The sequence below is a fragment of the Haplochromis burtoni genome, unplaced genomic scaffold (assembly GCF_018398535.1).
Source record: "Haplochromis burtoni strain Fernald_Lab_line unplaced genomic scaffold, NCSU_Asbu1 Contig_134, whole genome shotgun sequence".
In the NCBI taxonomy this organism is placed as follows: Eukaryota; Metazoa; Chordata; class Actinopteri; order Cichliformes; family Cichlidae; genus Haplochromis; species Haplochromis burtoni.
The window spans coordinates 950,881-970,672 of NW_024582495.1; the positions used below are offsets into that span (position 1 = coordinate 950,881).

General features: G+C 39.9%; 1 protein-coding gene across 3 annotated transcripts in view; it reads left to right on the forward strand.

Annotated features, from left to right (window-relative positions):
* The window catches only part of kdm5c (lysine (K)-specific demethylase 5C), a 22,219-nt gene extending 3,067 nt beyond the window's left edge, over positions 1-19,152 (forward strand). For 2 of the 3 annotated variants that reach the window (XM_014336250.2, XM_014336249.2), the window contains exons 4-29: positions 108-230; positions 350-520; positions 651-785; positions 3,375-3,431; positions 6,761-6,884; positions 7,031-7,305; positions 7,550-7,708; positions 7,822-7,941; positions 8,044-8,202; positions 8,947-9,128; positions 9,262-9,424; positions 10,987-11,106; positions 11,196-11,390; positions 11,517-11,698; positions 11,853-11,977; positions 12,076-12,223; positions 12,299-12,389; positions 13,010-13,389; positions 13,506-13,644; positions 13,749-13,928; positions 14,180-14,308; positions 14,465-15,214; positions 15,317-15,359; positions 15,439-15,638; positions 17,773-17,949; positions 18,037-19,152. In XM_014336250.2, the coding sequence (XP_014191736.1) occupies positions 108-230; positions 350-520; positions 651-785; positions 3,375-3,431; positions 6,761-6,884; positions 7,031-7,305; positions 7,550-7,708; positions 7,822-7,941; positions 8,044-8,202; positions 8,947-9,128; positions 9,262-9,424; positions 10,987-11,106; positions 11,196-11,390; positions 11,517-11,698; positions 11,853-11,977; positions 12,076-12,223; positions 12,299-12,389; positions 13,010-13,389; positions 13,506-13,644; positions 13,749-13,928; positions 14,180-14,308; positions 14,465-15,214; positions 15,317-15,359; positions 15,439-15,638; positions 17,773-17,949; positions 18,037-18,045 (4,536 nt within the window). In that variant the 3' untranslated portion in view covers positions 18,046-19,152. The remainder of the gene's footprint in view (positions 1-107; positions 231-349; positions 521-650; positions 786-3,374; positions 3,432-6,760; positions 6,885-7,030; positions 7,306-7,549; positions 7,709-7,821; positions 7,942-8,043; positions 8,203-8,946; positions 9,129-9,261; positions 9,425-10,986; positions 11,107-11,195; positions 11,391-11,516; positions 11,699-11,852; positions 11,978-12,075; positions 12,224-12,298; positions 12,390-13,009; positions 13,390-13,505; positions 13,645-13,748; positions 13,929-14,179; positions 14,309-14,464; positions 15,215-15,316; positions 15,360-15,438; positions 15,639-17,772; positions 17,950-18,036) is intronic. The other variant, XM_014336251.2, reaches the window with a different exon arrangement.
* The last annotated feature ends 640 nt before the right edge of the window (positions 19,153-19,792 follow it).

Consider the following 19,792-nt stretch of genomic DNA (forward strand, 5'->3'; position numbering starts at 1 on the left):
CCCCCTTTTTTTTTATTTTATTTTTTTATTTCTTTATTTGTCAGTAATTTATTTGGGTGGAAAAGGCTATAGTAATTGTGGTGTTTTCCCCATACATCGGTTTTTAGGCGGAGACAAGAGTGAAGCTTAATTATTTGGACCGCATCGCCAGATTTTGGGAGATCCAGGGATCTTCTTTAAAAATTCCACATATTGAAAGGCGCATACTTGATCTTTTCAGCCTGTCAAAGGTGAGTATAAATAAAAAATTTTTTTTACTCAAAATATATATATATATATTTATTTATTTATTTATTTTTTAATTGTTCAGTTTGTAAAAAGTATGGGTAAAAATATATTTCTGCCAAAGATTGTGACGGATGAAGGAGGTTTTGAGATGGTCTGTAAGGAGCGGCGCTGGGCTCGCATTGCGCAGAGGCTTGGCTACCCTCCGGGCAAGAACATCGGTTCTCTGCTGCGCTCACACTATGAGAGGATTGTCTACCCCTATGAAATGTTCCAATCTGGTACCAGCTTGCAGGTAATGCTCTACATTCTGGTCTCTTGGTACATGGGGTGATCAGTTAATAGACAGCCTTCAAATTGAGTTTATCTGTGAATATTATTAATAATTTTTTTTTCTTTCCTTAAAAAAACCAAACACTTACCAGCACTGTAAGCCGAAGCACTATGATGGGGAAGATGTGGACAAAGAGTACAAGCCTCACTCCATTCCCCTACGACAGTCAGTGCAGCCACCCAAAATCAGCAGTTACGGACGCAGAGCAAACCGCTGCCAGCCTGATGTGAGTGAGACTATCAGTCCTTAATGCTCTTTGAGTATATTTGCATACCTCTGTGACCAATGACTCTGTTGATGTGTATTTTGGTTACATAAATGGCATTTGTTGAATCACATTTCCAAATAGGCTTGCTGCCTCAAAAAGAAACTGTCCACCACAGAAAAAGTTGTTTGTAAAGCGATGCAAAACTCGTGTTGGTTTGGTTAATCTAGTCTGTTTCAGCAGCAGTGTGGTTTTAATGTAGTCCAATTTATAGTGTGTGTGTGTGTGTGTGTGTGTGTGTGTGTGTGTGTGTGTGAGAGACCACCTGGTATTCATGTAGTTTTCAGGCAGCCTGATTGGGCTTATTTATAATTATAGAAGGGAAGAAAATGTGACTGCTGTGACTTAAAAAACTTCTTATGTAGAAAGTGTTGTGGTCAAAATAAACAGCAGTACAATCAGCACTGGTTACATTTACTGGAAAGATGCATAAAATTAGCAAGTGCAAACCTAAGAAACTTTTCTAGGAGGACTTAAATTATGCAACTAAATTAGATGTTTACTTTGATTTTTCTATCTTGCATTACAACATTTTAAATCTTGCATTACAACATTTTAAATCTAAGTGTAACATAGTTATCTGCACATTTTTATTGTTCAATCTAGAAGTAACAGTGAATTCAGAAGCCTGTTCCGTCATGCTTAAATTTTAGTGTCATTTAACAGTTCACTTTCTACTTCTGTGATAATTTTGCATAGAAATAACAGTGCTTCCATCACTGCAGGCACACCATTTACACTGCAAGTGTTTGAAAATCTTATTGAGTGGACCATGCCGTCATGCTACTGTTTCCAAGTCCTTTATGTACCCATGTGAATCAGTTGTATCTGGAAAATGAGAGTGCACCCAGAGCGCATCATAGTTTGCTTATTCTCCATCCTGTCGCGCTGCTTTGCTTTCCTCTGCTGTCGCTCCTCTTTGCACTATTATGTTGTTCTCTGATCTGTTTCTTGCACTTTCTCCAGTCACTCAAGTAAATGCACAGTATATTTTTATTTATTTATCTTTAATAATTTTTACTAATCTACAACCCAACTTTTGGACAAACCTACATTCACATCTGCTTCTACTTAGATGCAGCATGGCTGCCTGTAGATTTTAATTTTATTTATTTTTTTATGTGCATTTTTATTTTGCACATTTAAGTTTGAGAACAAACAATTTAGAAAATTAATGTGTGCAGTTGTGACGAGTTAACTGACAGTGATTACTGCCTAAGAATGTCCTTTATATCCTATTCAATGCATGGTTTTCTTTCAGCTTTTATACAGCACTATACTGGGATTTGAACACGTCCAGTTTTGAGCACATGTTCAGACTTGGGCTGGGTAATTTGTCCCCAAAAATCATATATTAAATATTTATAGTAAAAGTGATATATGCCTCACAATATTCTTCAGAAGCAACAGGGGGGATGTCAAAAGCATTTTTATCACCAGGTTGCTCAACAAAAAATGTAATAATATTAATTTCATGGGTCCTATTTAAAAAGTTTGTTTCTCTGCCACAGTTTACTACAATTTCCAGGAAACTCTGCACTTATTTTAGAGACCCAAAACAGTTTTCACTTAGGTGTGTGTGTGTGTGTGTGTGTGTGTGTGTGTGTGTGTGTGTGTGTGTGTCAGAGCTATAATTGATATTACCTTCAGTCGATATACAAAAGCAGGCAAGAACACCCAACTGAAGTCATTTGTGGCTATGGACGAGGTTGATGGCATCATGAATTTTAGCCATCTATAAGAAATCGATATCAGTGTAAGTGTCTTCACCACTTTACCTGCTGTCAGACAAATCTTTCTGACAAGAAAGGGAAGCTGTGACTCCACCAGACTTCACTGACAACAGCAATTTCAAAAAGGTCACACAGAGTAACCTGCTACTCTTTGTTTTATACTTTTAAAAAAAATCACTGCCTACCAGTCTGCACTGTATACTAAATGCAGACTGATAGTTTTGAAGTTGGTGACTGACTCTTAACATTGCTTATACAAGTCATCATACTTGGTTGACTTTTGCGACATGGACCTTAAGTCCAGGCGCTTCCTTCCAAGCCCCTTAGACTATGATGAACTTGATGACTACAAACTGCATAGACATAAACCTTCAAATTTTCCCTCCATGTGGTAGGTGAACTTTGAGAATGAGCATGAGTTGGAGGGTTCACAAGCACAGCTTTATTAAAAAAAGTCTCTGTGTAAAATAATTGATATCGCGCTATGTCAATATAAACAATATTGTTTAATTCTGTATTTACAAATATCTCTCTCTAGAAAAGCTAATCTAGAAAAACTTCATATTTCTAGACTGCATTCCAAGTGTCGTGCAATAAAACAAACCTCAGCTAAAATGGCAATCCTCAGCAGCTCCTATTAGATCTAAAATTGTACATCCTACATAAGATGTGATCCTGGACTCATAATGTCCCACTGGGTTTTTTTTTTCTTCTCTACAACTACTGGTTGTTCTCTCCAGGCTCTCTCCCTTCCTCTTTCATCTCCTGTTTTCCTCTTGTCTTAGTTTATTGTTGCTGTTATTGTCTCCCTTTGCAGGGTCCAGAGGATCTGGCCCCCCATCCTCTCACCACTGGCTCTCAACTCATCTCTGCGGTACTGCCTCTTGAGCATATGAGCTCCCTTTACGTCCCCACTCTTTTCCTAGACCACCATACCCCCTTTGAAGTTGTCTAAATGTTTGATTTATTTTTTTTTTTTTGTTTTGTTTTTATAATTAACCACTAAAACATTTTCATTAACATGCAATCATCCCTTCTCAGTGTGGGGGTGCCAGCCCATAATATGGTCACAGAACTGTTGCCATAAAAAGCCTTCTCTTGTTAAATCTCCATATTGATTTACACTGAATGCAGAGAAACTTCCCTGACTTCTTTTCTTCTTATTTAAGCCCTTTGGTCTTTTTTCTTAAAATTGCTCTAGGACTATGAGACCATGTAGCCTCATCTTGGACAGAAGTGTTTTATAATGCTATCGATGTGTTTCTAGACATTATCTTATTTTAAAAATTCAAGGGGATTGGACTTTGAATACAAGAATGACACTGCTGTTGAGAACCATTCTTCCAAGGCCCTAACTAAAACGGTTCATTATAGACAATATTGACAAACAAATTTTTCTAGTCTCGTTTTTGGGCTGTTGTGCTCTCTAGTCTTCTCTATTTCACTCATGCTATTTCTGTGTGGTAGTAATTGGCTTGTGATGCTTTGTTGCTGGGATGTCTGTGTGCCTTTTCACTTGCGCTGTGTTGGCTTGCTCCCTCATTACAGCAGTTAACAGTGTGACTGCATGTGTTCTTTTTTTTGAGTGCACTCACACTGAAGAACCAGCTAGGTTTAATTTAATAGGGTTTCACTTACCAAGCACTATATTTTGACAGCAGACAGCGAAATATTGGATTCTTAATGCACTCAAGCACTAAAATAAATAAGCGCCATTCTGAACATATTGTTGTCGTCTAGGTGGTTTTGCCCATTTGAGATCAGGGGGCCTGTACTATGAAGCAAGTGAGGCATATCCAGTATGTCTGTTCTTTATTTGGCTTCACTTACCCTATCTGCAGTCGCACTAAATCACACGAAGGTGTCTGTCAACTCAATAAGGCACCCCGGTGTTTTTCTGTCTAGTGTTTACAGCATATGTGATTACAAAGATTAACAGGTGCAGTGTTTTTAAAAAAACAAACAAAAAACAAAACAAAAAATCTAGAAATATATTTGCTCTAAAGGCTATTTCTTACTGCTCCTCATGAAGGAAAGACTTTAGAGAATTCTTTAAATTATAGATGCTTTCACAACATGCACTATATTTGACAGAATTGATTAGTCACTAGCTGGTGGTGTTTGTTGATGTTCAACTCTTATTCCCAAACATGACCTGCTCTGGTAGAGGTAGCTTACCATGGCATTAGAAACACACTATTGGGGAAATTATGTTTCAGCAGTGGTAGCGTGTGGGAAGTCCATTGGCAGCTTTGGACTGCTTGTCTACCTGCAGAGAGCATCTGTTGTTAGATGGGGCAGTAACAAAAACATGCGGTGCAACCGGTCCAAGGGCTACTCTTGCTTGTGTTCTGTTGTTGGTCTATGAGCCAGCTGTGGAGATGAGTAAAAGTTGTAACATACAAAGAGCTGAAGTGAAAAAGCATTAAAAACAATGAAGTGCTCACTGTAGCCACTGTCTGTATTTTATTACTTCTGATTACTTTCTGATCTTATTCTTTTTGTCGCACTCCTCTCATTCCTGATGAGCCCTCAGTGTCACTCACTTCTCTGGCCCCCTTCTCAATCTCAATCAGATTTCGACCAATACGGAGAGTTATCCACATTGAGCAGCATGTAGTTGGGATTTTGAAGGACTGCATGGGAGTACTTTTGTGCTGGTTGAAAATCCTTCTCTATAGTCAAATACTTCTGCAAACGGACACAACCGTGGTAGCGTAAATTAAGCATAAGCGGTGAATAAGCTCAAAGACTTTAGCTCCATAGTTGAACCTGAAGCCCAAACTTTGCTTTGTAGTACAGGCCTCAGATCAAAGAGTGATAGCTCCACAACCTCAAGCCCTTTTCATCTGCTTTGATATCTGTTGCGTTCAGTCCACAGGGTTTGGCTGACTGAAAAAGGTGCTTGCATTGTGCACAAGGACAATATAGGTAATGTTTTAGGTGGCCAAAGCTACATTTGTCAGTTAAAGGGAGTACAACTGCACACAGGTGGCAAATATTTTGAATCCTTTTTGATTAAATTTCTAACTTTTTTTTCCTTGTAATGTCTTGACCTCTTATCTAAAGAAATTTTGAGTCTTTGGTATCGTTTATGTACAGTTTTTGTGCTGTGATTGGCAATAGTATTGGTATGATATGCAAACATGAACTGTCTTGTTGGAAGACAGGTTGTGGTTTGAATGTGGTTTACTGGATTCTTAGTGCACACCTGTGTGCAAAAAGTGGGGGTTGAGCAAGTTTTCACCAAATCCTTTCATGATTGGGACTGACTGAGGAAACCTCTTAAATGAATGTTATGCGAAGACGTTATGTTTGTTTGGAATGGCTGTTCTAAACAAGAAATGCTTTTGTGTCTTTCCTTTTAAAAACAATAATTCTGTTTAATTGTGACATTACGGCCTGTTATGGTTTTGTCAGCGTTGCTGATCATGCATGTGTTTTGTGCAGACTGAAAATCTGATCACTGTCCTAAAATATTCACCCCCCCATTAATATTATGTGCAGGTAGTATTTTGATTAAATTGGATTTCTCCATGTTCTAAACCTCCCAGATGCAATATAGTCCAGAATGTGGCTACACTAATTTGTAGTTTTCATGTTTTGCTGTAATGTGATGTCATTTTTCTGCAGTTTTTCTGAAGTTTAAATCATCCAATAGGAATGGAAAACTAAATAATATCTGTTTTTGGGATGTTTTAGCACAGCTTTAGATGCTAAAATGGCTTATCTTTGTTATATGAGCATGAAACTTTGTGTCTGAGATGCATTCCTGCCTTTGACATTGCTTTTCAAAATCCATTTACCCTTTTAAAAAATAATTGTGAATGGCAGCCCTAATCTACTCTGTATGTCTGCTATTGATTTATTTTTGTGTTCTCACCCGACTCGTAAAACCAATAATCAACCTGAGTTGACTAAATAGATGACATAACTTAAAATCCTTACCAGTGCCCTCCACTTAAATGAATGGTTGCATCTGCTGTTGATGTGTGTGTGATGGTGATGGGTCTTAACCTTTAAGCTTCACTGTGATGTAGGTTAACTTTTCCTTACTTTCTAACCTAGAATAATCCCTTCTTGTGATGCATTGCTACGCTCTCATGTTTTTAACTGTGTGTTCTGCTTGCTCTTTGTGCTTTGAGGAGTAGCTGCTGTCTGTTTCTTGCTTTCTGATTTGTAAAAGACTTCTTCTTTCCACAGCCTGAACCAACAGAGGAAGACATAGAGAAGAACCCAGAATTGAAGAAGTTACAGATTTATGGTGCAGGACCTAAGATGATGGGACTTGGACTGGTGGCAAGGGACAAGGGCATCAGAAAGAAAGGTATCATTACTATAACTTTATTAAACAGCTTTTTTAAATTTTTGTATTTGAGGCCCATGAATTTTGGCTTTTATATCTTGGCACTAGTAATACCAGTCAATAATTGACCACATCTGACTCTGAGCGATTCTTCCTCCTGTTTTTAGATGAGTTGCCTCAAACTGTTACTGTCAAGGACAACATACCACCTCCTTTGAGTGACACCTCAATCAAATCAGAGCCCCTGGACCCTCAAGAGAGACAGAGTGATGGGAGCTCATCAGGCCCACAGCTTCCTCCTCCTAGTGTTACAGTAAAGATGGCAGTGAAGAAAGAAGAACCAGCGGAAGAGAATGGGAAAGGACATAAAGAGGAGGAAGATGATACACCTTGCACCAAAATGACAATGCGCCTTAGACGCAATCTCAACAATCCTCAGTGTGTAAGTAGAGTTAGTGATTACTCCATTTTGGCAGTTAAAATTGTGATAAATGTGATATCTAATTACATTATAGCATAAATGATTATTCAGCCCTGTAAACAAGGTAGATGGTATTCTTTAGAACTTTTGCGAGAATCACTGCTTTGGTTCCCAGGAACCTGTTTTTCAGATGTTCGGTTCAAAGTTGGCATCATTTGGCTCAAAGCCTTGTGATTAATGTTATTTTAATCACTGACTTTCAAAGGTGGATTCTTTTGTGTGTCGGATGTGTGGTCGGGGAGACGATGACGAGAAACTAATGCTATGTGACGGCTGTGATGACAACTACCACACTTACTGTCTACTACCCCCACTTGCCGATCCTCCCAAGGGCAACTGGCGATGCCCTAAGTGTGTGGCAGAAGTACGTAAGAATGTTTAAAAGCATGTGTTTGCCTTTTAATCTGCAAGACTCTTAGAGGTTTTGATTTTCTTTATGTGTCATCTTGTTTTGTTTTTTGAATTTAATGTTTTTAGGAGTGTAAAAAACCCACAGAAGCCTTTGGCTTTGAGCAAGCGACACGGGAGTACACACTGCAGAGTTTTGGGGAAATGGCAGATACTTTCAAAGCAGATTACTTCAACATGCCTGTCCATGTGAGTGTCTCATTTGCTTTTCATTATGAATCATGATTCCCCCTTCAGTAATTAAAATGGAGAGAGGCTAATCTCTAGCGTTTATATTTTTTGCCTGTATAGATGGTCCCCACTGAGCTCGTAGAGAGAGAATTCTGGCGATTAGTAAGTAGTATTGAGGAAGACGTGACTGTTGAATACGGAGCAGACATACACTCCAAAGAGTTTGGTAGTGGCTTCCCAATGAACAATGGCAAGAGGAAGCTCACAAAGGAAGAGGAGGTACGTGCATTGTTTTTCTTATTTTCTAAGCTCAGTTTTTCATTGGCAGTCTTTGTTTGAGTGATGATTGCAGTATCCGGCTTTAGATTAACTGTTGAAAATCTTGTCAACTGAAAAAGCCGGAAAGTAGTTAGTGTATCCACAAAACACCACTGTAGAATGGATTTTGTGTGAAACTAATCCCCACCTAATTCAGAGTTAAGATGATAAAGGTGGAAAAAAAATCACAAACATCCTTTAAAATGTTTCAAAAGTAAAACTGCAGCTACATCATAAAACTTTTTTGTGCTAAATGTACTACAACAGACGCTTAAATGAAAATTGCTGGTAACCTACAGTGAAGACACATCAAAGCTGCTGCTGCACATGCTGTGCGTTCCATGTAATTCTACAGTGTGACATTTATTTACATTTTTGACTGATTTACTTTCTTTATAATAATTTTTGTCAAAAAAGTCAATTATAATTTGTCGCAGTTCAAGATTATTTAAGTAAATTACTTCTTTTGATTTTATCTTTGGTCCAAAGTACAACAAATGTTTTTAAATATAAATATTTATCAGTATTTAATTGACCAAATGTTTTAATTGAGAAGGAAATGCTGCAGTTTATTCCATTTGGAGAGACAGACACCAGTGTATCTTTGCCATTTTTGCTTTAAAATACTAAATGTTGCCAATCTCTAATCATTAAAGTTGTTCATAACCATGTTTTTTGTTTGTTTTTGCTTTCCTTTTTGGTCAGGAATATGCCCGCTGTGGGTGGAACTTGAATGTGATGCCTGTGCTAGAGCAGTCACTCCTGTGCCATATTAATGGAGACATCTCTGGGATGAAGGTGCCATGGCTCTACGTGGGCATGGTGTTCTCAGCTTTCTGCTGGCACATTGAGGATCACTGGAGCTACTCCATCAACTACCTGCACTGGTACAGCATGCTCAATGCATTTGTTCAGGAAGCTTTTAAGTGCAGAGACAGTATGTCATTTGTACGTGTACTTTAGAGAAAGACTAACTTTGCACTCTCTCCCCTTCACTCCCCATGTATCTTCCATCTCTAGGGGTGAACCCAAGACTTGGTATGGGGTTCCCTCTATGGCAGCTGAGCGACTTGAGGAGGTTATGAAGAAGCTAACACCAGAGCTGTTTGAGTTCCAGCCTGACCTCCTGCATCAGCTGGTCACCATCATGAACCCAAATATTCTCATGGCTCATGGTGTCCCGGTCAGTGTCACATCAAATCACATACACCAGTGTTTCCTACACATGGAGTTTACTTTAGTAGGCCTCAGAGGCATTTAAATGCCCCCCACCCTGTCTGAAAAAACATCACCATCCACGATTAGACAATCAGTTTGCTTTTATTTTGAAAGTTCAGTCACTGCTAGACATCTCACACAGGCTGACTCAGACATGATCACAAATATTGAATGTGTATTTAAAAGACATTTTATGCTGAATTCAATGTTAAATGAGGCTAAAACAAGTGGTGGTTTGCATCATACAAAACATTGCGCACACCCAATGTCATATTATCAGTTTGCCAAGTGTGGGTAACGTTGACATTGTTAGCAGAAGCGGATTAACGTCCTCACACCCATGCAAAATGTGGTTATGTATTGCTCTGGTTGAATGGTTACAGCGGGCATACAGCTGCACATTTTCTACTTCAAAGTACAGACAAGCAGCAGTAGTTTGTGCAGCTGTTTTCCACCTTGCCTGTTTACATCTTCCTGTCACACAGCAAAGATTCCCCTGACAATCTCTGTATGGGGGTGCTGTGGTGGGAAGTGGTGGGTGGCATCCTCACATCTCAGAATCAGCAGTACAAATGTTTTTGTGCATTAGTAACATATCAGTTGTTTAACATACTATTGTCATACCGTAGTCATTGATAATCTTCTGCTCTGTTAATTGGCTGGGCACTCTAACCACACTTTGTAGCTTGTTTATGTTCCACTGATCTCACACTGGCTACACTGGAGAAGCACTGATTGTACTGTCCAAGTATTTGTCAGCAACTTGCAGAGTAGGGCTGTTTGATATAACGATATATATCGGATGACGATATGAAAACGCCTATCGTTTCATATTACGCTATCGTTTGTTTCAGGGTGTCGCAAAATAAACTGTTTACGGCAACAGACGCACAAGCGACTGTTTTTATGCGTTGTCGTTAGCAACAACAATGGTAAAACCATCGCGTGGCTCCGCCCTCCGCTTGTTTATTTTTCACATGAATCTTTCAAAATAAATCTGAAGATCCTGTTGAGATTTTTCAAAATAAGCTGAATCACGTAAAATAGTATGCAGGGTGTTTACAGATGATAAGCTAAAAAGAGTCGTCAGGTGCTAAAAAATAAACTTAAGAACAGGCTTTTCCTCGCAGCACGCCATGTAATAAATACTCACAAAGGAAAATTGCGGCCATTTGAACTTGCATAACACTCGACTCCAGGTACATGACGCCCAGCTGAAAGCACTTCACACAAGTTGAGTTGACTGAGATTCACAGAATTTACTGAAAATGTAATTTTTGTGTAATATATATCGTTGTCGGACGATAAATGTCTTCTATCGGGATATGAGATTTTGGTCATATCGCACAGCCCTATTGCAGAGTAAAAACATGTAATTTTTGATTGTTAAATGTCTTTGTGGTGCACAAATAAACAATTGCTCATATATGCATATTATATACTGCCCAAGCAACCATCTGGGAAACAATGTACACACGTTAGAAAGATTTATGTTTTTAAATTGATTGCTGTGCTTCTGATTGGCAGGTTGTCCGTACCAATCAGTGTGCTGGGGAGTTTGTCATTACCTTCCCCAGAGCCTACCATAGTGGCTTCAATCAGGGATATAACTTTGCAGAAGCTGTCAATTTCTGCACTGCAGATTGGGTATGTCTGTTTACGCTGTCCCAACTTATCATTTCACATTGCTCCTTCAATATTGCACCATCAGTATTACTTTTCTCTGTCTCTTTCAGCTGCCTGCTGGTCGTTCCTGTATTGAGCACTACAGACGTCTTAGGAGATATTGTGTATTCTCCCATGAGGAGCTCACCTGTAAAATGGCTGCTAGCCCAGAGAAGCTAGACCTTAATCTGGCTGCAGCTACACATCGGGAAATGTTTATCATTGTTCAGGAGGAGCGGAAGCTCCGAAAGAGTCTGATGGAAAGGGTGAGACACAGAAGCAAACTTTATTTTATTCACATATAAGTAAATAATGCCTCAGTTGAATAATATTTATGTATTGATGATTATTTAATGTTCATTTAAGAATATGGGAAACCTCGTTTCTTGCAGGGCATTACCGAAGCAGAGCGTGAAGCTTTTGAGCTGCTGCCTGATGATGAGAGACAGTGTGATAAATGTAAGACCACATGCTTCCTTTCTGCCCTGGCCTGCTCAAACTGTCCCGAGCGCCTGGTCTGTCTCTATCACACTCAGGATCTGTGCAACTGCCCCACTGAAAAACTCTACCTCAGGTATTTGTCAGTTGTTGTTGTTGTTGTTGTTGTTGTTGTTGTTTTTTTTGCTTGCACGTGTAAATACAATTGCCATAAAATAAATACAGTGGTATTTTTCTTTTCTAATACATCTACCATCTGTGTTATTTTCTGTTATCTCTTCACTCTGCAGGTACAGGTACACCCTGGATGAGTTATTAGCCATGTTACATCGATTAAAAGTTCGGTCGGAGTCCTTTGATTCTTGGGCCAACAGAGTAAAAGAGGCACTTGAACAGGAAGAAGGAAACAAAATAGGTGAGGAATCGGCATTAATTGCATAAAGCCTTGAAATTTCAGTAAAACATAATCATTTCAAAAGACGATACTAACACCAAAGGCCTGTTGAACTGCAGAAATTGACTACTTGGAGATGCTGAAGATGGAAGCAGCAGAGAAAAAGTTTCCTGACAATGAGCTCCTCAGAAAACTCAACACTGTTCTTAAAGATATAGCACACTGCCAAGAGAAAAGTACAGAGCTCCTCAGCAATTCAACAACTAGGTAAGATAGAATCCAAGCTTAAGTTTTGCACAAAGCGTTAGGTTGTATGCACTGACATAGTTCTGTTTTTTTTAGTGAAAACAGGATGACTCTGGACGAGCTGAAGTCCTTGGTTGAGACGATACAAAACCTGCCCTGTGTAATAAACCAGTTGGAGGGGGTCAAGGTGAGAATTCAGAATTATTAAGAAGTTAACGTAACATTTCACACAAAACAAATAATCTTCTGGGGGTTTTTTCTTTTTCATATTTATGTAATTTACAATTAAAACCTCATTCACAAAGGCTTTAGCCCTTGTGATTGTGAATAACTATCTGACAACCGCCATTCATAAGGGGAAAAACCTGTATTCCCGGAACAGTTGCAAGTGGTTGCTAGCTGTCACTATGTGAAAGTGGTATACTACTCCCCAAGCAGTATTGAAACTTAAAGTGTGAGTCAAACTAGAAATTGATAATGATCACTGTTAAAATAAAAGTTGCAAATTACTACTTGGAAAGTAAATGCCTAGTGTCTTCATGCAAACTACAGGCGACCTCTATTGACTAAAGCAGTTAGCAGCAACGACGTTTGGGCAGCACCCTCTTTGTGACCAGTTTGATCCAGCAACTTGCCAGTCTGGTGGGGAATACACATTTTTCTCTAGTTATCTGTGCTTTTTCAGGGGCTCACAGACTGGTTTTTGTAGCTGTGTGACTGAGATCTAAAGAAAAAAATCTTGTGATGAGTCTCTGCTTAAAAGTGTGAGTGATGTTAGCCTGACCTCAGTACTCTCTCATTCTTCAGACGGTTCTACGGGCAATGGAGGATTTTCAAAGCAGAGCTCAAGTATTGATCAATGACAAAGATTGGAGGAAGGACTCGCCACCCCCTGAGCAGTTGCAAACCTTGTTGGAGGAAGGGGCCAAGCTGCCTGTTTTGGTTCCAGAGTGTAATTTACTCCAGGGGCTAAAGGAACAGGGCCATTGGTTGGCCAAGGTGAGGTGCACCCTTGGGACAGAAGGTGAGAGGCAGGAAGTGACGCTGGATGTGTTGAGGACCCTGATGGAAGCAGGCTGCAATGTGCCCCAAAGTGTGTCTGTGGAGACCGCCATGGCAGAGCTTCAGGAGCTACTCACGATTGCAGAACGTTGGGAAGAGAAGGCACAGATCTGCCTCGAACAAAGGTGAGACGGGCGAATCAGGCCAGAGAATTTACATTCCCTGCCATAGTGAGTGTTATTGTTTTACAAGTGTTTCTGTCTATTCTATCAATGAATTTTTTTGGGTTCTGATCTTCCAGGCAAAAGCACCCTCTCTCCACCCTGGAGGCAATAGTAAATGAGGCCCAACTTATCCCAGTCACGTTGCCCAACATTTTGGCTCTACAGGGGTGCCTTACTCGAGCTCGGGCATGGGTAACAGATTTGGAGGAAATTCAGGTGAGGAAAGAAAATATCTGTTCTTTTACCTTACCTCCCACTTTAATGGTTTGACTTATACTTGAAATACCTGCAATTATTAAATAATGTTTGTGTTGTTGTAGAATGGGGAGCATTACCCATGTATGGATGATTTGGAGGGCCTGGTAGCTATTGGCAGAGACCTACCAGTCTTCATGGAAGAGCTGAGGCAGCTGGAACTGCAGGTGACCAGCGCACACTCGTGGAGGGACAAGGCCAGCAAGACTTTCCTGAAGAAGAGCAGTCAGCACAGTCTACTAGAGGTCATTTAGAGCTGTCCTATACTGTTTTGTTTTTTTTGTTTTTTGTTGTTGTTTTGTTTTTTTGGCATTTATTGTTGAATCGATAAAATAGATGTCTGAATCCCAAAATTGAAAGCAGAATACTTACTAAACAAATAATTATCTGAATAAATTCTTGTGTGTTGAGGTTGTACTAGTTAATTTAATTTTGGTTTGTACAGCGCTGTGACCTCCATGAAATCATTAATTAAACTTGGCGTTCCCCCCTGCAGGTATTATGTCCATGTGCAAAAAGGAGAGAGAGGCGGGATCAGGCAGGGCCGCCGGATGATCCTTTGGATGACTCTGATACCAACACTCTGGGACTCTCTGCTCAGGACTTGAGGGACCCTGCAGCTATTGTGAGTATTCAGAATATGATTTTGTTTTAGTTTTTGGTTTTTTTGGTTTGTTTGTTTTTGTTTTGGGGTTTGTTTGTTTTTCAGTGTTTAAGTTCCATCATTATGAATGCTTTTTTATGCTAAACTGGTAAATCTATTTCTATGCCCTGTTTGTAGGTGATGGCTTTCAAAGAAGGGGAACACCAGGAAAAGGATGCGCTATTAAGGTTACAGAAGGTGAACATGCGTAAATCTGGACTTAGCATTGCAGGTTGTAAGGAGGACAAGGAGAATGGGAGCTGGGATGATCCCATGGAGACGGACACATGCGGTCTTTCCAAGAACTCTGTAAAAGAGAATGGTAACAGAAACCACACCCCTCCCCAGTCAGTCTGCGTGTGCTCTGGGCAGCCTCGTGCGCCTCAGTTACGCTGCCATCTCTGTAAGGACTGGTTTCATGGTGGCTGTGTTCCTTTCCCCTCCCTACTACCCTCTTCTGGACCACCAATAAACCCCCTTTGCTGGTGGGACTGGGACTCGCGCTTCTTGTGTCCTCGGTGCCAACGGTCACGGCGCCCGCGCCTGGAAACTATCCTGGCATTACTTGTAGCCCTGCAGAGGCTGCCCGTGCGTCTGCCTGAAGGTGAAGCACTGCAGTGTCTCACAGAGAGGGCCATCACTTGGCAGGGCCGAGCTAAGGAAGCACTGGAGACACCTGAGGTGCAGCAGGTACTTCACAGGCTGCAAGAACTCAAAGAAACTCTTCATCGTGAACCAGAAAAGGAGAAGAGCGTGGAGAAGGAGACAGAAGGGAGTTCGGTTATTGTTTTATCCGACTCAGAGGGAGGTGAAGGAGACGACGGTGTCATTGATTTAACCGAGGAGAATTCACCTAAAAAGAACACAAAGGAAAGCAATGGCACACAGGTAAATTTCTTATATCAACTTCTTGTGTATTTTTATATTAAACCAAATCTGAGCTGTCCAGTAGGGCAAAATCTTTAATATGTTTATGTGCCCGTTTGACAGGGTGGATGTGAAAATGGCATCAAAAAGAAGTCAAATGTTACAGGTGAGGTGGCATGTTAAATTTAATTTAACCAAAAGTCAAGTTGTGCACTGTACTGACTGTGTATCTGCCTTCCTTTCAGGTGTAGGGTCTCTGCTGGCCCTGCTGCCCTTGCTAAAAGGTCAGGTAGTGGAACTTTCCCCTGACACCAGGGTCCAGCTGGAGGAGCTGCAGCTAGAAGGAGATCTGCTGGAGGTTTCCCTAGATCAGATGCATACCATCCACAGAGTCCTGCTAGCTGCCTCTGATCCACCCAGAGAAACACTACACACACTCATACAGGTACTAGAAAATAAAGTGACTGTATAGTTCAATTTTAATCTTCAAAAACTCATTTGGTTTCGATGTGCAACTAGAACCAGGACCAAAGCACAAAAAGACTAACGTCATGTATCTCTGGCCCCAAAGAATGTGTGGTGTTGGTCTTCTTTGTGCAATTCCTTATTTGAAATGCATTAAGAAAAGAGTCAAATCTTAGAGTTTGAAACCCTGTAAATTGTCAGGTGTTAAAGTTAATACAGTTTTACAGGCAAAGGTTCAGTTCTGGCTAATCCAAAATATTACATCACTGTATTTACTTGAACTTGTGCTTCCATGTACTTCAAGGGCTTTTGGGATAGACGGGAAAGGCAGGAACATTCAGTCCAGGTCTCTGCATTAGCCTTAGTACATCTAGGTCAAATGCTTAACCCGTCATCAATATTTTTATATTTTACTAAAACGCTTACTTTAATTTTACTACAAAATGTTGCAGTTTAAGCCACTGTTATCGTCTCTGTGCAGTGACACAATGTCGTGTGTCTGGCATCTACTTACCTGTAGATATGTGGAATAGCGGAAATCTACACATCTAGATGCGACCAAATTTTTCAGTGGTGTGACTTAAAAAAAAAGAAAGGAAAAAAAAAAGAAATTGTGACCAACTGTTCGGGTAACAAAAAAAAAAAAAAAATCTCTGCAACTCTCCATGTGGTCAACAACAGACACACATTATGCCCCTATTGTGGACTAAACCAATCAGAGATAGTCAGGGGCGGGACCTCTCTGATTGGCCGTGGTCCAGTTGAAAGTGCAGGTGGAAGAGAGAGGTGAGTAGCTTGAATAAAGCGATATCAATTCATTAATGGATTCCACTCAAAGACGTAAACACAGAGTGGACCCGACACATCAGAATCAGCTTTGTCTTTCTCGGCTTTCTCACCCGACGGCCCGTAGACGGATACGCTGTCGGAGCTTAGCGATTCTGATGCATCTTTTTTGCACTGATTCTGAGCTGCAGGTTTTGTCTCTCTCCAAACAAAATTCGCAGAGCCAGCAGCAAAAGAAGCAGCAAACTGCGCTTCACATTTGATCAATGTCGTCATAAATTCCCTCTGACTTTTGCGGTTTTGCTTCCACCACGATAAAAATTAAACTTCATACACAGCTCTCTGTGTACTTCAGGAACAGTTTCCCGTCTCAAATCTGTTTTCTGCATTATTCATTCGCTTATTACCCACCAGTCTACCGTTGTTGTCTTTTTCTTTTTTCACTTAAATGACCTTGGACAAGAAAGCCTAATTTTTGCTGTTCAATACTGAAGAAATTTAAACTTCTTAAAATTATGCAAAATTGCAGAATATTTTTAAGGTTATCTGCTATAAAAAGCCAGACCAGGAAAATCTCCTTCATGTTTTTCTGTGTTTTATTCTCAGTTACTTTCACACAAAGGCATGTGCTGTGATGTTCACAATTCTGATGAAGTCTCAGATGTATCAGTACTGATAAATGATCAGAATTATATTTCTGACTGTCTGAGGCTAAATTGAATTGAATCAGGACTTTGAGAACCGGAATCGAATGGATTATAGAAATCAGTGATGATACCCAGCCCTAGTGAGCAGCCTACGCCCGACAGAAGTGGATGTAGCTGTGGGTAATGAGAAAAGATGAAAAGAACGATTGATAACTTTTTTGTTAAGTGCCATCAATCTTTGAACGCTGAAAAAGCACAGTGTATCCAGAAAACGCATTATATGCTGCAATAAATGCAGTGCCCGAGTGTCCCCTCTCCCCAATGCCTTTCAGCAACAGACAGCAGCAAACAGGTCGTCAGAGGAGGCCAAGATGATGATTACGTTTAAAATTTTCTACAATATTGACAAAGCACGTTAAGCACAAGTTTGTTAGTTAATCATTTAGAAATGAATATTATCTGTATGGACCCCCCCCAAAGAAAGTGCACATGTAAAACTGCAGTGATAAGCGATGCGGTTGAAAAATTTGAGTGCGCCTAACTTTTGTGCCGGTATGCCTACATTTTTAAAGTTAGGCACCCGTGTCAAAAAGTTAGTCTAGAACCCTGATTATTATTATTATTATTATTATTATTATTATTGTTTTTTTTTTTTTTTACATTTCTTTCATCATCTCTCAGATTGAGCTTGAAGAGCAGAGACGAGCAGGCCGTGGGCGAACCAAGGACTCCAAAAGGAAGAGGAAGAGCCACAGAGGGGGCAGTGGGGACGGAGGACAAAGGTCACTGGATGCCTCGGAGACAAAGAAAACCTGCCCCTTCAGACACACCCCCTCCCCTGTCCAGACCCATCCTGAGGTATCATATCCCCTTTCTAGATTTTTCTTTTTACCTTGAAATGCATAAAGTACCTTAGTGTTAACCTTTATTTATTTATTTTGATAGATTTTGTGATGCAGTCATCGTTGGAGCTTCGTTACAGTCAGTTAGCCTGAAAAACTGAAGGGACAGCGGCTTTCTGTGCCAGAAGACTGTATCAAGTTACAGAGAGATACAGGACCTCCCCTGTGCTCTGCTTTCCTTCTCACCCCTCATTTATGCATTCAGACACTAAGAGTGGTGACTCTTCTACACTCCAGTATCATCCATAACACCGCAGTATCTCATTTGTCCGGATTTTTTATTATTATTATTATTTTTCTTTTTTGTTGTTGTTGTTGTTGTTCAGACTCGCAGTCTTACCCAAACTTTATTCTCCACCTTCCCTGGACGAATTCTTCCTGTGAACATAATAAGACTGTGCTTGACAGATGTGAGACTTGCCGTAATAGGAGTGTCTTTGGTCTAGAGTTGTCTCTGAGGTCTTTCAGTATGCTATGTTATCCCAACTGTGTTAAAAGCTAGTTTAAGCGAAGCCTGTCACGAGGACCGGCATTTGCAGTTTCTCTTCACTTGAGTCACTTGTTGAAGTTGGATAAGCTATGGGTTTATTTTAGACTGTTGTTTGGGCATGACTCCTGAAGCTGTGCTGCAGTAGAGGATTTTGACTACTGATCTGAGACAACAGCGCCATGGATACACTTTTTTTTTCCTTTTTTTTTTTTTTTTTGTAGTTGTTTCAAATCTCGTGTTTGATGCTGTTTTGAGGGGACATGCATTCTAAATAAGTAAATTTTGGGAAGTGTTAAAAACAGGCATTAATGTTTTTGGTGCTACTTTCCCAAAATGTACCTCCACACCTCCTGGCTTCCTCCCTCTCTTCTTCCCTTCTATGCTCTATGCTTTTTTTTTTTTCCCTCCCATCCTTTTGACTCCTGGTTTTATTCCTCCCTCTGTCATTCTCTCCCTCTTTGCAAGTTAAGGTTAACTTCACTGTAACTCACTTTATCCCAATATATTTTGTTTTCTTTTGTTCAGATGATTATTATTATATTATTATTATTATTATTGATATTGCAGACACACAGATGTCGTGACTTTGTGTATAAACTTTTCATTTTACTGTTGCCTTTTGTTTCTTTTCACTCTTGTTAGAAAAATAAAAGGTTTAGAATTGTTTAGGAAACATGGACTGATTTTTCACCTTGTCCTTCTATAGTCATAAAAGCGCTATATATAGAGATGGTATTTTGTTTTTGGGAAAAGATTTACACATAAGTGCCGACCAACAACATTTTCAGTTCTATCTGGAGAGAATTAAGCCTGTTTATTATTATTATTATTATTATTATTATTATTATTATTATTATTTTGTAGCTGTAACATATAGATTTCCTATAAATGCAGTTAAACACACTGATTAAGTTATTATTATGGAAGAACTGCTGTAAGGATTCACATTCACTACATGTGTTTTTGTGCTTGTTCAGAAATGGCTGCGAATGAACAAATTATTAGGAGATTGAACCCAGCAGTCATGGGAAGAGAGGCAGGTAACAGAGGAGAAAGACAGATGCTCACATGTACATCTATTGCTAATTAACCATTAACACTAACTGGAGTATCTGGAGAGAGCCTGTGCAGATCTGGGTAGACCATGCAAGTGCCCCGTTTTCAGAAAGGACCCAGGTGGCTGGATTTGAACCTAGAATCTTCTTGCTGTGTGGCAGAGCTGACTACTGCACCACAGTCGGTATATAACACTGACTATTTCTAACTTTCCTTTTGTGAAAACCAATTTGAGTCTAAGACCTTCAGAATG